The 12,356-nt window shown below is 49.1% G+C and overlaps 1 protein-coding gene across 1 annotated transcript in view; it reads right to left on the bottom strand.

Annotated features, from left to right (window-relative positions):
* Window positions 1-3,951: 3,951 nt before the first annotated feature.
* Mta3 (metastasis associated 1 family member 3) overlaps window positions 3,952-12,356 on the bottom strand; it is a 137,615-nt gene continuing 129,210 nt past the window's right edge. Inside the window, exon 17 of the mRNA XM_026410994.2 lies at window positions 3,952-4,449. Within this exon, the coding sequence (XP_026266779.1) occupies window positions 4,424-4,449 (26 nt within the window). The 3' untranslated portion in view covers window positions 3,952-4,423. The remainder of the gene's footprint in view (window positions 4,450-12,356) is intronic.

Genomic DNA, 12,356 nt, shown 5'->3' with positions numbered 1-12,356 from the left:
CATCCCTGGGTTCAAACCCCAGTACCAAACAGAACAAAATGCAAATGGACCGGGGTGTAACCTAGTAGTAGAGCACTTGCCTAGCATGTGCTAGACCCTGGGTCCCATCCCCAGCACTGGAAAACCAAGAAGCCAAAAGAGGCCTGGAGAGTTGAGCAGCCACAGCTCTAGGGGAGTTGTCAGGGTTTCTGCGTGAACCTCCGCAGCTCAGGACCACTTCAGAGCAAGGGCAACTCATCCAGGAGAGGAGAAGCAGCTCCCCAGGAAGCCTTAGCATTAAAATGCGGCCCTGGCCTGGAATTGGGGGTGGCCCTCCTGGAGAGGCAGGGCACGCAACACTAGTGACAGATGACCTCCCAGGCGGGAGGCAGTACAAGTTGGGGTAGATGCACCAGAACCGCGCAGCACCTGAGGGATTCCACTAGGAAGGGGCCTCTGTGTTCTTCCCTGAGGGTTCTCTCTGCTTCCACAAAATCTCCCCTGACCACCATCCAGCGGTAGTGACCCCTCCATCCCAGAGCTCCTGCACACTACCAACACGGCCTTAATCTCAACTTTTCCTCTCTCCAAGAACCTGGACACGTCCTACTTCTCCATGGAAACCCTTGGAAGAAACTCAGTGCCTACTTTTTGTCTTTCATCTCTCATAAAACCCAGCAAATAAGGGTCACACACAGGGTTCACCTCATCTTTCTCTGTGGAAACCTTGACAGAGAAACTAAAAGAGGGCAGTGGGACAGGGAAGCCCTGTGCTGAGCCACAGAAGCCCCCTCAATGTGCCATTCCAAGCTCCCTGGCAGGGGTACCCAGAACTAGTGCAACTGTGACTCCTTGGGGTGGTTACTAGGGAAAGGTTTGCCTGCTGTTCTTTCTACCCCAAGACCTAGGGGGTGCAGGGTCAGGATGTGACATGAGAAAACACAGTCCCTCAGTAGAGAAAGGCTCCTGGGAGTCTGGTGTGGCTGGGGACACAATCAAACTAGCCTGGCCTCATTACCTGAGACAAGGACCTCCTGACATGGAGTCCTGGGGTGTGTGAGCCCAGAGCCTCAGAGCTGAGCCACCGTTCCAGTCAAAGAGAGCACAAAGCCAGGCATTATTTCCAGAAATTTATTGGAAACACGATACAAACTGATTAGTAGATGGCATCTCCTTAGACAGACGGTCCACACTGGCATTACGCTGGAATGAATTATCCTGGGGAAGCACTTACGAGCACGGAAGCATGCCCTGGGTTAGGGGTCTCTGGCCTGGAGAACCAGAGACGCAGCGGAGAGGAACAGGAGGACGCAAAGAAAACTGGGACATGGCTTTCCTGAGGGGAGTGGGGAGGTGGGCTGCTAAATGAGTAAATCTCCCCAAAGGAAACCAGGAACAACTGCGAAGAATGAAGGCTCCCTCCCTCCCCAAAGCACTGTTCCTCCAGGTGGAGGATAAAGAATCCACAAAGACCCAAGGGGGCAGCTCTGTCTCCTTCACCAGGGTCCAGGACAGCAGCATGAACACCGGGATGGGACACACACGAGCAGGCAGGGCATAGACCCAGGCCGCTGGCCCTCAGGCCTGCTCCTGGCCTGCCCTCCAGCTGCTCTGCCCTACCACACGCTGGGGGCTGACCCTGCTGGGGGCTGACCCTAGGGAAGCTGGCTTCTGGCTGGGGTTAGCTAACGTGAGGCAGAAATCTGGAGGGCGAGAAGGGAGCGGTTAAGCTCCTTCTCCCCGTCTCTCCACAGGGAGCCTTTCTGACGGGGACTGTCAAAATATAGACCCCAGATGTGCCTTTGGGGGTCAGTATTTTGTCCCTAGTGAGCAGAACTCTCTCTGCTTCCTGGCTGTCCTGAAGGACTCAGGGTGTGGGCACTTCTTGCTGTTATTTCCAGGTGGTTCCTTGTTCCCCGATTCACGTCTGGTCTTTTTTCTGTGTTTTTTTTTTTTTCTGTGACAAATCTGAAATAAGCCCCTATGTTTGAAATACGGGTATGGTTTCTGCTTTCCCAGATGGGCCCTGAGTGACAGAAACTGGGCTGTGGACTAGGCAGAACAGTGAGAGGTCCCAGCAACAGCCTGCAATCCTCTCTTCCCCACAGTTAGGACATCAGAGGTGGTGCAGCGACTGGCGGGGGGGGGGGGGGGGGGGCTTGCCTTTGCCCAGGAAGCAGCACCATGGACGTCTGGGCTGTGCAGATAGTCTCAGCACGTCCACTCATGCACTCCTGAACAATGGTGGCAGGCGGAACCACACAGGATGGCAACGCCGTGGTGCTAAGAAGGGCTTGTTATGGTCTGGCTGTGAAGTGTGAAAGCTCATGTGTGAAGGAATGCAGGAATGTTCAGAGGCAATGCGACTATGTGATCTATAAGGTCATCATTGGATTAATCCACTAGGTGGATTGATAATTTAAAGGTCTACTGTACTGGGTGGTGACGGCAAAAAGTGGCTGGAGGAAGTCGGTCACTGGGGGGTGTGCCTTTGGGGTCTATATTTTGTCCCTGGTGAGCAGAACTCTCTCTGCTTCCTGGCTGTCATGAATAGAGCAGTCTTCCTCTGTATCCTTTGACCATGATGTTCTGCCTTACCTGAGACCCAAAGCAATGGATTCAGCCAATCACAGCCAATTGTTTGCAACCAGTGGTCCATGTGATGAGGGTTAGGTGCGGGAAGTGAGGGGTGAGCACCCCTGTCCCCTGTATCCACATGTTGCAGTCAAACCAGGCCAGGGGCACAGATCGTTTTGTGTGTTTTCTTTTTCTTTAGAGAAGAAACCTCAGAGGCCCACTGCCTCTTCCCCCAGAGTCTCTGCTGAAGGGACCTCTGTGTGGGAACCCTGGGGAAATGCCTGCTATCTGTACCACCTGCCTCATGGAGCCCTGTGACACAGGCCCCTCTCCCACAGAAGCCCCTAAGTCCAGGCTGCCCCAAGGGTCATCGGTGGTGAGAACATGGCTGGTCACCGGCTCAGACACCTACACTGAGAAGCAACTCCTCAGAGAAGCCAAGATGGATGCCCAGTTGGGCAGGGACAGGCAGATGGAGATTGAGCATCTCCTCAGCCATCGCACACCTTGTTCTCCTCAGAGCCAAGCCAGCCTCAGAGGACAGACTTCCAATGTCATCCTCATTTCTCTGACACCTTACTCTTCCTAGAGGTCAGGTCAATTGTTGCCACTCTGTCTCGCAACAACCTGTTTGGGGCACCTCACAGCCATTCACCTGTGCCCCCCCAACTACAGCCCCCAAGAAACTGGGAGGTCAGACTCCAGTTGTTTTCCACAGAGCCCTGAGGCCGGACCCGCCCAATGGAGGGTAGGGGAGCGCTGGGCTCGGGCTGCTCAAGAAGCTAATGGCACTGAGTGGTTCCAATGCCCGCAGCTGTGTGCACAGGTGGCAGAGTGGCCAGGTGGAATGCCACCAAGGGCTGTGCCCAGGGAAGGCAGGTAGAGCCCAAGCCAGTAAATCAGGCAGGTCTCCTGGGGCTGAGGCACATATGCCTACAGAAACACTGGCCAGAGGGGTGGGGGCCATGCAGCCACCTACAGACTCATACCTGCAAACAGTCCTTCACCCCACTTTCCTTTGTCTGCCTCAAATAAACCTGGGTGATTGAGGACCCGCTGTGGACCCACCTGGCTACAGCTTGTCAGCTGATTCAGCGGTAAGGGAACAGGGCAATAAGCAAATGGCTTGTCACAGTGATGCACACACTTGGCATGTTTAACGCCTGCTCTTGCTGGAGACTCCAGGGGAACACAGAACCAGAGAGAACACCAGCCTCCCCGCAGCAACGAACCAGATGCCCAGCAGAGCCCGGGGCTTGCCTCATTTTCGGATCACTGTGCAGCAGGGGCTGGGAGTGGGATGGAGTCTGGGATGTGGGGGTCAAGACTAACACTTCCCCAGTTAAAAAAAAAAAAAAAAAAGCAGCCTATTGAGAAAATGCCAAGTGACAGGAACAGCGAGGGTGGGGAAATACCATGAGCTGCGTAAACACCAGCACATTCCTTAAGAAAAATGCACTCAGAAAGCTGCCACATCCCTCCTGTGCATAACTATACAGCATAAAACAGAGCAGGACAGACACATGCAGGGCAGCAGGGCTCCAAGCTCTCAGCAGCCTCCATCGCCCGAGGCCACCATTCCTGGGGAGTGTGGCCCAATAAGTGAGGAGGAGTGGCTCCTGCCCCCCGCCCTCGGTTCTCAGGCAGGTCTGCTGGGGACAGAGAGGTCTCTGAGAAGGAAGCCAGGCGCTGCTGGTTCACAGGTGGAGGTGCAGATTTGGAACCTGCACTCCTACAGTTTCTTCCCTCCCCATCGGGTCTCCGTGGGGTACACTCGGGGGTCTCCAGCTGCCTCCTTCCCAGGCACAGCTGTGAACATCAGCAGGACAGTAGCGAGTCTTGGATTGTAGGATGGAACAGGGATCGCTCAGTCTGACACACAACAAGTGAGTTCTGGAAAAGGGAAGAAATAGGTCAAGGTTGAGCAAGTGCCCATGGGAGAAGCAAGACAAGAGGGATCATGGGATCAGCCCTCCCACCATGACATCCTTCAGGGAAGGGAGCCCAGCACCAACTCAAATAAATGCTCACAATGTAGTTTAAGACTGGACAGGCCGTCCATGGCGGTACACACCTGTAGTCCCAGTGGCTTGGGAGGCTGAGACAGGAAGATTGCAAGTTCAAAGCCAGCCTCAGCAATGGCGAGGCGCTAAGCAACTCAGTGAGAACCTGTCTCTAAATAAAATGCAAAACAGGGCTGGGGATGTGGCTCAGTGATTGAGTGCTCCTGAGTTCAATCCCCAATACCTCCCCCGAAAAAGACTGAACCAGAGGGGAAGTTTAGTAAGTTAAGAAGATATTCGATGTGTTAAAGCATCTGGAAAGTGGGTTTTGGATGGGCAGAATGAATACAGCCAGGTGGCCCAGCACAGCAGGCCCTTCCACGCCTACCACCAGACCTTGGGGAACTTCCCTGACTGAGACAAAAGAACAGGGAGCACAGCTGGCAGGGAGGAGGCACAATCTCATCTTCAGTAATCATAATTAATCATCATGACGTGGGCACTCCCTGGTGATGACCACCGTGTGTGTGTGTGTGTGTGTGTGTGTGTGTGTGTGTGTGTGTGTGTGTAGATGTAGCCCAGGGCTCTGCACACACCAGAGAAGCACTCTACCACTGAGCCACATCCCCTGTGGACATATTCTTTGTAGAGGGGAGTGAAGTTCGGTCCCGGCAGTGTCACAGGGTCAGAACCTGTTCCTATGCCCCTCTTCTTCTCCCCAAACTTTCAACTCTCCTTTCTCCAAGCTCAGCATCTAGGGCTTTGCAAAGAGATGCATATATGAGCAGACCTGGCCTGGAAGCTAGGTCATCACCAGCTCATGTGACCCAGCAGCAGTGAGACCTTTTCCTTGGTCACTAGGAAAGTGGCTGGGAGGGAGGGGGTTTTTTGCTCAGACAACATCTCTCCCATCATGCACTCTGCAGCCAGGAAAGGACCCAGGGACGCTCACCTTCACAGCCTTGTACCACGCTGAGGAAGGGTTGCAGGATGGAGTGGAGCTGTGCCTTCACTTCATGAGCCTTTCTAGAATAGGGAAGGCACATGTACACAGCCTGGTATTTGATATGGGCTCAGTAAAAATATATTAAAGAATCAGATAAATTCAGTTTAGGGATCAATAAACATTTGCTTTACTGAACTTACTGTAGGTTATATAGCTGCTTTATTTAAACTTCACCAGAACCTTGGGAGGTTAGGAACTTGTTCAAGGTCACACAGGGTGAGTAAGGCCAGGGATCAGAATCTGAATACAGATCTTCTTAATTCAGTCAAGTTTTTCCTGCTATATCAAACAGTACATCATCCCTCCAGCCCAGTTTTCTGATAACAGCCCAGTAAGAACTCGCTGCCCCTTTCAGTGTCTAAGTTGAAGGCTATGCACGTCAGTATCTCTCAGAAGTTTGCCCCCCACCCCCAGCCCTTTTCTGCAGAAAAGAGGTGGGGGTATGTGGGGGGGAAGACTCTGTCACCCATTTGTCTAAAGCCCTAAAGAATGTAAACCATGTGCCAGAAGAGCAATTTGTAATGAATTCCCAAGTTTCTGATCCACCATGGTAAATTTGTGCTAGGCTTACTTGTTTCAGTTTCAAAAGCAACCCTCTCCCCCTAAGTAGCTCAGAGTCTGGCGGCCAAGCTCAACACCCGCCTTCTCCACACTGGCCACGGTTTTAAGTCGAGATGTGCCATGTCTCTGCATGCCAGCTGGAGTGCTTCCCACCTGCCCTTGTACGGCGACCACCTCCCCATGCCCTGCTCAGAGTTCCCCCAGCCCACTTCATTTCCTTGAAGCAAGAAACAAAAGCCACCTGCAGTCCCCAGATACAGAGGTCCATGCATGGCACCATTGGCAGAGCGCCCCAGGAAAAGGTCTAATGAGTCTCAGGTTTCTTTCCTAGACTCAGATGTAGCCCAAATCATTTCCCTTTTTTGCTTATTCTCAAATGCATTCATTTACATTTGCCACTTTTGTATGTATTAATCCTGACTCATAATAAGCAGTTATTTTGTTTTTTGGAAAATGTTCTCTGTTGCTTTGGCTACTTAAAGGACTTGAAGTCCAGGGGCTTGGAGCTTCTGCATTCTAATCAGTCCGTGCACAGAGAGCAACCTCTCATAAGGCTTCTAGCCACGAGCTTCTGAGGTGGCTTCCTTCCCTTTAAGAAGTGGAGGAAACGGCCATTGGGACTGCGGAGGCTGGAAGCAGAAGACACAGACTGCACGCCCAGAAAGCCAGACTTGAGGCTTGGAGCATGGAAAGGCAAGAGCAGAGTTTGTCCCCAGAGTCGTCAAAGGGCTCTGGAAGTGGGGGAGGGAGGCTGAAACAGCCCCAGAGCTCTACTGACTTCTAACCCCTGGGCCACTGTCGACCTCCTTCCAATGTGAATGTTTATGCTCTGAAGAGGACAAAACTAAGGGTCTCAGGCACAAGGCAAGGCATGAAGCCCACTTGAGGCAGAGAGATGAAGTGAACGCAGGCCCACTAAATGATGTGCCTGCAGCGCTCTTCCTACAGAGCTCCCAGAATACAGACCAACTCCACCCTGTGAGAAAAGAGCCAGGAAGAAGGCAAACTGGACTATACATGGAGAGGAAAACCTAAGAAGAACAAAAACCACTACCAATATCCTCAAAGAAGTACCCACGAAGCATAAGCAGTAGCTTTTTTTATTTTATTCAAATGAGAGAACCAAGGGGCTCACAGAAGGAGGGCTTTACTGAACTTACTGTAGGTTATATAAACTGCTTTAGGGGGAAACTCTAGATGTTCAGAAAAGAGTGGTAGAGCGCTTGCCTGGCATGAATGAGGCACTGGGTTCGGTCCTCAGCACCACATAAATAAATAAAATAAGGGTATTGTGTCCATCTACAACTAAAACAAACAAACAAAGCTCATGGAAGAACTGAGGAGTTCTGCTTTCTATAATGGTAGGCTGATTTATACATGGCTAACCCTGCAGCCAACAAACTCTGGACAAATCATGAAACCAACTATTTGGAAGTATGGGAGAGCAGCCAAAACAAGACATAAATCGGAAAGGCTGTGACCCCAGAACAAAATGAGGTAGGTGAGAACCACTCTGAACTGGCTTCCACTGGAGCACTTCCACAGCTCAGGCTGAGGAGTGAGGGGAGAGGTCAAGGTCACCAGTGCTGGTGGCTGGAAATTGAGGGAGGAGATCTTGGAAAGGAAAGAAACCAGACAAGGGGAGCCCAGGCCAGTTCCCCTCAAATTACTGGCTGATTTCTGAACTACCTAGGGATAGAGAGAGACGGAGGAGCCCTGGGAATCATCAGCCCAAGGCTCCAAGAGCCCAGCAGTGATCCCAGCGTGTGGAGCCCTAGGAGGGCAGAGTTTGGAGTTGAAGTTCTACCAAGTTAGAGTGGACACACACCGGCTCCCCAAGCAAAACCCAACAGACTCATGGGAGAAACAATTCTGGTTGGAAGAACGAAGCTGAAAAAGTCTCCCAGAGAGAAGAGTAAAAAGACACCAATATGAAAACTGCAAAGAAAAAAGAAGGCAGTAGAGGGCCAGTCCAGGAAGTCCAATATCCCAATATTCTGCACATTTTTTTCTGTGGAGTGTCCCCCCAATGCCCCCAGTGTGGGACCCTATTTTCCCCCACTGTCTCCTGCTCACCCACTGCCCAGAAGGAACTCGCAGGAAAGCTGCATTAGAGCATAGGAAGGGTCTTCTCAAGTTATCTCCTTTGCAACCTCCATTGAACCAAGTTAATCTTTTGGTTTGCACCTCCTGTTTACATTAATCACTTTTGATACTCATTTATATGTAAATAGTTGCTAATAAAATGCATAAATTATAACTCAGATGTTTTCTGAGCTTAAAGAATGCTCAGTCATTTGGAAGGGAAAACAGGAAACAGGGAAAGAAAATAATAATGAGGAGGGCTGAGAAGCTTAAAATGAGCCCAGTGGGGGTTTTCAAATCTACTAGATTGTGACAAACACACCCATCTCCATTGCCCTGGAGGCTCTGCGGATTCTGGAGGCTTCCCTCATTTCTTTGCTGGAACCCAGGAGACTGCCTGGAGGCTGCCTACAAGGAATGGCTCCTGGGGTTGGTCTTTACTTCACAGGGCATGAGGAGTCATGTGGGAGCACGTGGGAGGCCCTAGGTTCAATCTCCAGCACCTCAAAAGAAAAAGAAAGAAAGAGGGCTGGGGATGTGGCTCAAGCGGTAGCGCGCTCCCTGGCAGCACCACATACCAACAAAGATGTTGTGTCCGCCGAGAACTAAAAAAAATAAATAAATATTAAAAATTCTCTCTCTCTCTCTCTCTCCCCCTCTCACTCTCTCTTTAAAAAAAAAAAAAAAGAAAGAAAGAAAGAGAGAGAGAGGATCCCACGCTGCTATCTCAATGGCTTTCTCAGACACAGGGGCCTGCCTTTGATGGCTGAGTCAAACCTTTTTCTCAGGGACCCAATCCTTTCCCTCTCCTGTCTCTTTTCTGAACATCAAGAGTTTCCCCTAAAGCTCGAGACCCCGCTCTCCAGGCAGAGGTTCACTCTCCTTCAGAGACATCCTCTGTTTCAGTGAGATGGGTGAACACACCGGCAGGCCAGTTTAAAAAGGCTCTCCATAATGGCCCCTTGAAGTAATCAGTGACTCTTACTGAGGAGGCCAGTGCTGGCCCTCACAGCTGCACTTGAGGAACTACCATGGACTTTTATTACTTTTCTAGGACCTCCATATTGCTGAGAAGGTCCCAAGTTCAGACCTCTTGGGGACTTGCACAATAGTATCTCCCTCAGGGATAAGACAGAAGTGGTCTCTGGGAAAAACGGTAATATCAGAAACCTAGGAATGGTCCTGCAGGTAAACAATCTGGCATCCTTCCAGAACACCAAGTTGCTGACTAATCATGCACTTGGGGTCTGCCTTCCTTTATGACTGTACCTGTGGCTCACAGGCTGAGAGAGCATCCACAGTGCCCAGACACTGCTTCGAATGTCCTGTAACCCTCTGGATACCTGAAGTTCTCTGCTATAGTGTTCAACTCAATAAATCCTAAAGCCATAATGGCCCTTTACAAAATAATTTTTTTAAAACCTCAACGACTTTAAGAATATATTTAACCAGGCTATGAGACTACTTGAGACAAGGAGACCGGAGGCGAATCTAGGGACACTTGATATTCTTCGTAAACAATGTTTGAGAACATTTGAAAATACTGCAGTCTTTTGAAATGGCATGAAATTGTTGACAGAAGGCAGCCTGGGCCCAGGCATGCTTGGGAGTGCCATCAGCTGTCCTTGGCAGTCTATTTTTATTGGGATTGTGAAGACAGCAGATGCATTCCCGCAGCTCGCTCACTGTACAATGGCCCTCGCCATCACCATTTCCCAGGGTTGGGATGCCAACAGTTGGATTGTTGAATCACTGATTTCAGAAACAAGTCATCAAAAGGACAATCTTCACACCCTAGATCATAATATTGTCCTTACAGAGGCACCCGCAGAAGATACCCTCTTCATGGGAGAGTTAGAGAAATGATCTTACTTAGTACAAAAGATAAATAAGAAAAATCTACAGTGTACTCACAGTCCCAGGGGAAATAAGCAGAGGAAGGTAGATTATGAAGGGCTTCATTATACAATTCATCACCTTTTTCTGACTCTGTCCCACTGAAAACTCACCTCTTTGGAGCCTGAAGCTTTGGTTTTCCTGACAGGCTGAGTCTTGATTCACTACGCCTGGGACAAGAGCCAACTCATCCTGCACAAAGGTTGAGACAGCTGATGCTCATGTGGTCTCTACCACTCCTTAAACAGAAGTCAGTCTTCCTCTAGGTCCCCAATTTCTAAAGACTGAGACAGCGGGCAATTACCTGGTCCCTATATAGGGGGATGGAAGTGCCACAGACCTAGCAAAATCCCAAGCAGCTGACACTGGGTGGAGCCAAGGGAAGCCCCTTAGGGGGTCAGGAGAGGACAAGATGGTCAGCCCATTTCACTGTCTGTTCTCTGGATTTTTTTCTGATTCAGCTTTCACTCTGAGAAATATTCTGCTGCCTCAAGATCATGATGCTCCATCCCTCTGCTGTAGGAGCCTAGAGGCAGCAGAGCAACTCCTCTTATAAACCTAATTTCCTGTCTTTAATGCTCCTCAGAATTATTTAATCAAGAGCAATTTCTCTTTATAGGTACTGGACCCCTAAAATGTGCAAATACACATTGGAATAACCCCCTCCTCAATTTACCTTCAAGTAAATCCATGAGCTTTTGTTTTGTTTTTGTTTTTTGATTGCATCACTAGGTTACCCAAGCTGGCCTTGAACTCCTGGGCTCAATTCATTCTCCTGTCTCAGCCTCCCTAGCAGCTGAGATTACAGGTGCGTACCCCTAAACCCAGCCACATGAGCCATTTTTTGAGAATCATACTTTCAGGCAAGGAACAAATAATTATGATTTCTGAGGAAGGTACTGACATTTTATTTATATGTAATCCATATGACTACAAAATTCTGATACCTTAGAAATTCCCAAATAAAACTTTAGTAGCAGCTAATCTTTTAAGTAGAGACAGAATCTGAACATCTACTATGAGTCAGAGACTATGCTGAGAATAGCATAGAATCTGACTTGAACACACTTCACCTTTAGATGATTCTGTGAATTTTTTCTTATTTCTTTTTTCCCTTCTTCCCAACATTAATATAGCTCTTAGGCCCCAAGAACAATACAAGAGATACGATACAGGCAGAGGAGCTTTATGGAGGCAGGAAAGGGAGAAAAGGGCTTTTGTTCAACAATGGCGGCTTACACTTCATGGTCTGAGCAAAGAAAAATACCCTCTATATTTCTCAATACCTTTGCAAATTATACAGCCATCTCTTACACAGGGAAAACATAAACATCTTCCATGTACATATGCCCGCACTCAACACACAGATTTGGATCCTTATTTACCTGGAGGAAAAAACACTAGATTTGGAGTTTAAATTCCAAACTGCTGCTACTTGTTAACATTTTGATGGTAGGCAAATCCTTTAACCTTGCTGAACTTTGATGCTTTTGTTAGAAAAGCAGATTTTAACACCTGTTTCATAAAGTGTTTAGATATTGAAGTGATATAAAGTCCACACAAATTTTTTTCATCATTAGAACAACTCTGTAAGGCAAATAGGACCTGCACTTTACAGAGAAAACAGGTACAAAGAAACCAAGTGGTTCACCTACGGTCACACAGGAAGTAATCAGAGAAGTCGGCAATGAATCTTATCTGACTCCAAATACTCAGATGCCTGCCCTACCCCTGTGGCACAGATGAATTCCTTTTCCCCTGCTGCCCTCTCTTTTGGGCTCTCAGACATGGAAAGATTTCCCCTTAATGGCTCTTCTATCCCTGAAGACTAGAGGGCCTTCTCTACTCACAGTCACTTTTGCCACAGGAAGAGGATCTTGAGTAGTTCCTGGAGAACAGGGGAACTTGACTCAGGACAAGTTGGGCCCTTGGCATACATGATGGAAAAGAATTTCAGCACATATCAGTAGAGGCACTTTCCTTTCTTAGGAAAGCAGACACACTTTGAGGGAGAATCTAGGCCATCTCAATCAAGAATGAGAAATGTTTTGGGGGTTTTTGGATTGCTTTTTTTAAGGAAACTTGGTGAGGGATAGGCTTGAGAAGGTACGTGAGAATGACATCAGTCTGGTCATATTCAGGCTACACCAGGGCCTTTGAAGGGCCTTTACCAGATTCAGGTAAAAGTGACTTCCAGAAAGGCAATAAGAAGTTGTCTTTCAGCTGGGTGCAGTGGCCCATGCTTGTAA

This window comes from Urocitellus parryii, chromosome 12 (genome assembly GCF_045843805.1).
Source record: "Urocitellus parryii isolate mUroPar1 chromosome 12, mUroPar1.hap1, whole genome shotgun sequence".
Classification (NCBI taxonomy): Eukaryota; Metazoa; Chordata; class Mammalia; order Rodentia; family Sciuridae; genus Urocitellus; species Urocitellus parryii.
Note: the sequence above shows the minus strand (reverse complement) of the source record. Positions and strands in the feature narration are given on the sequence as shown.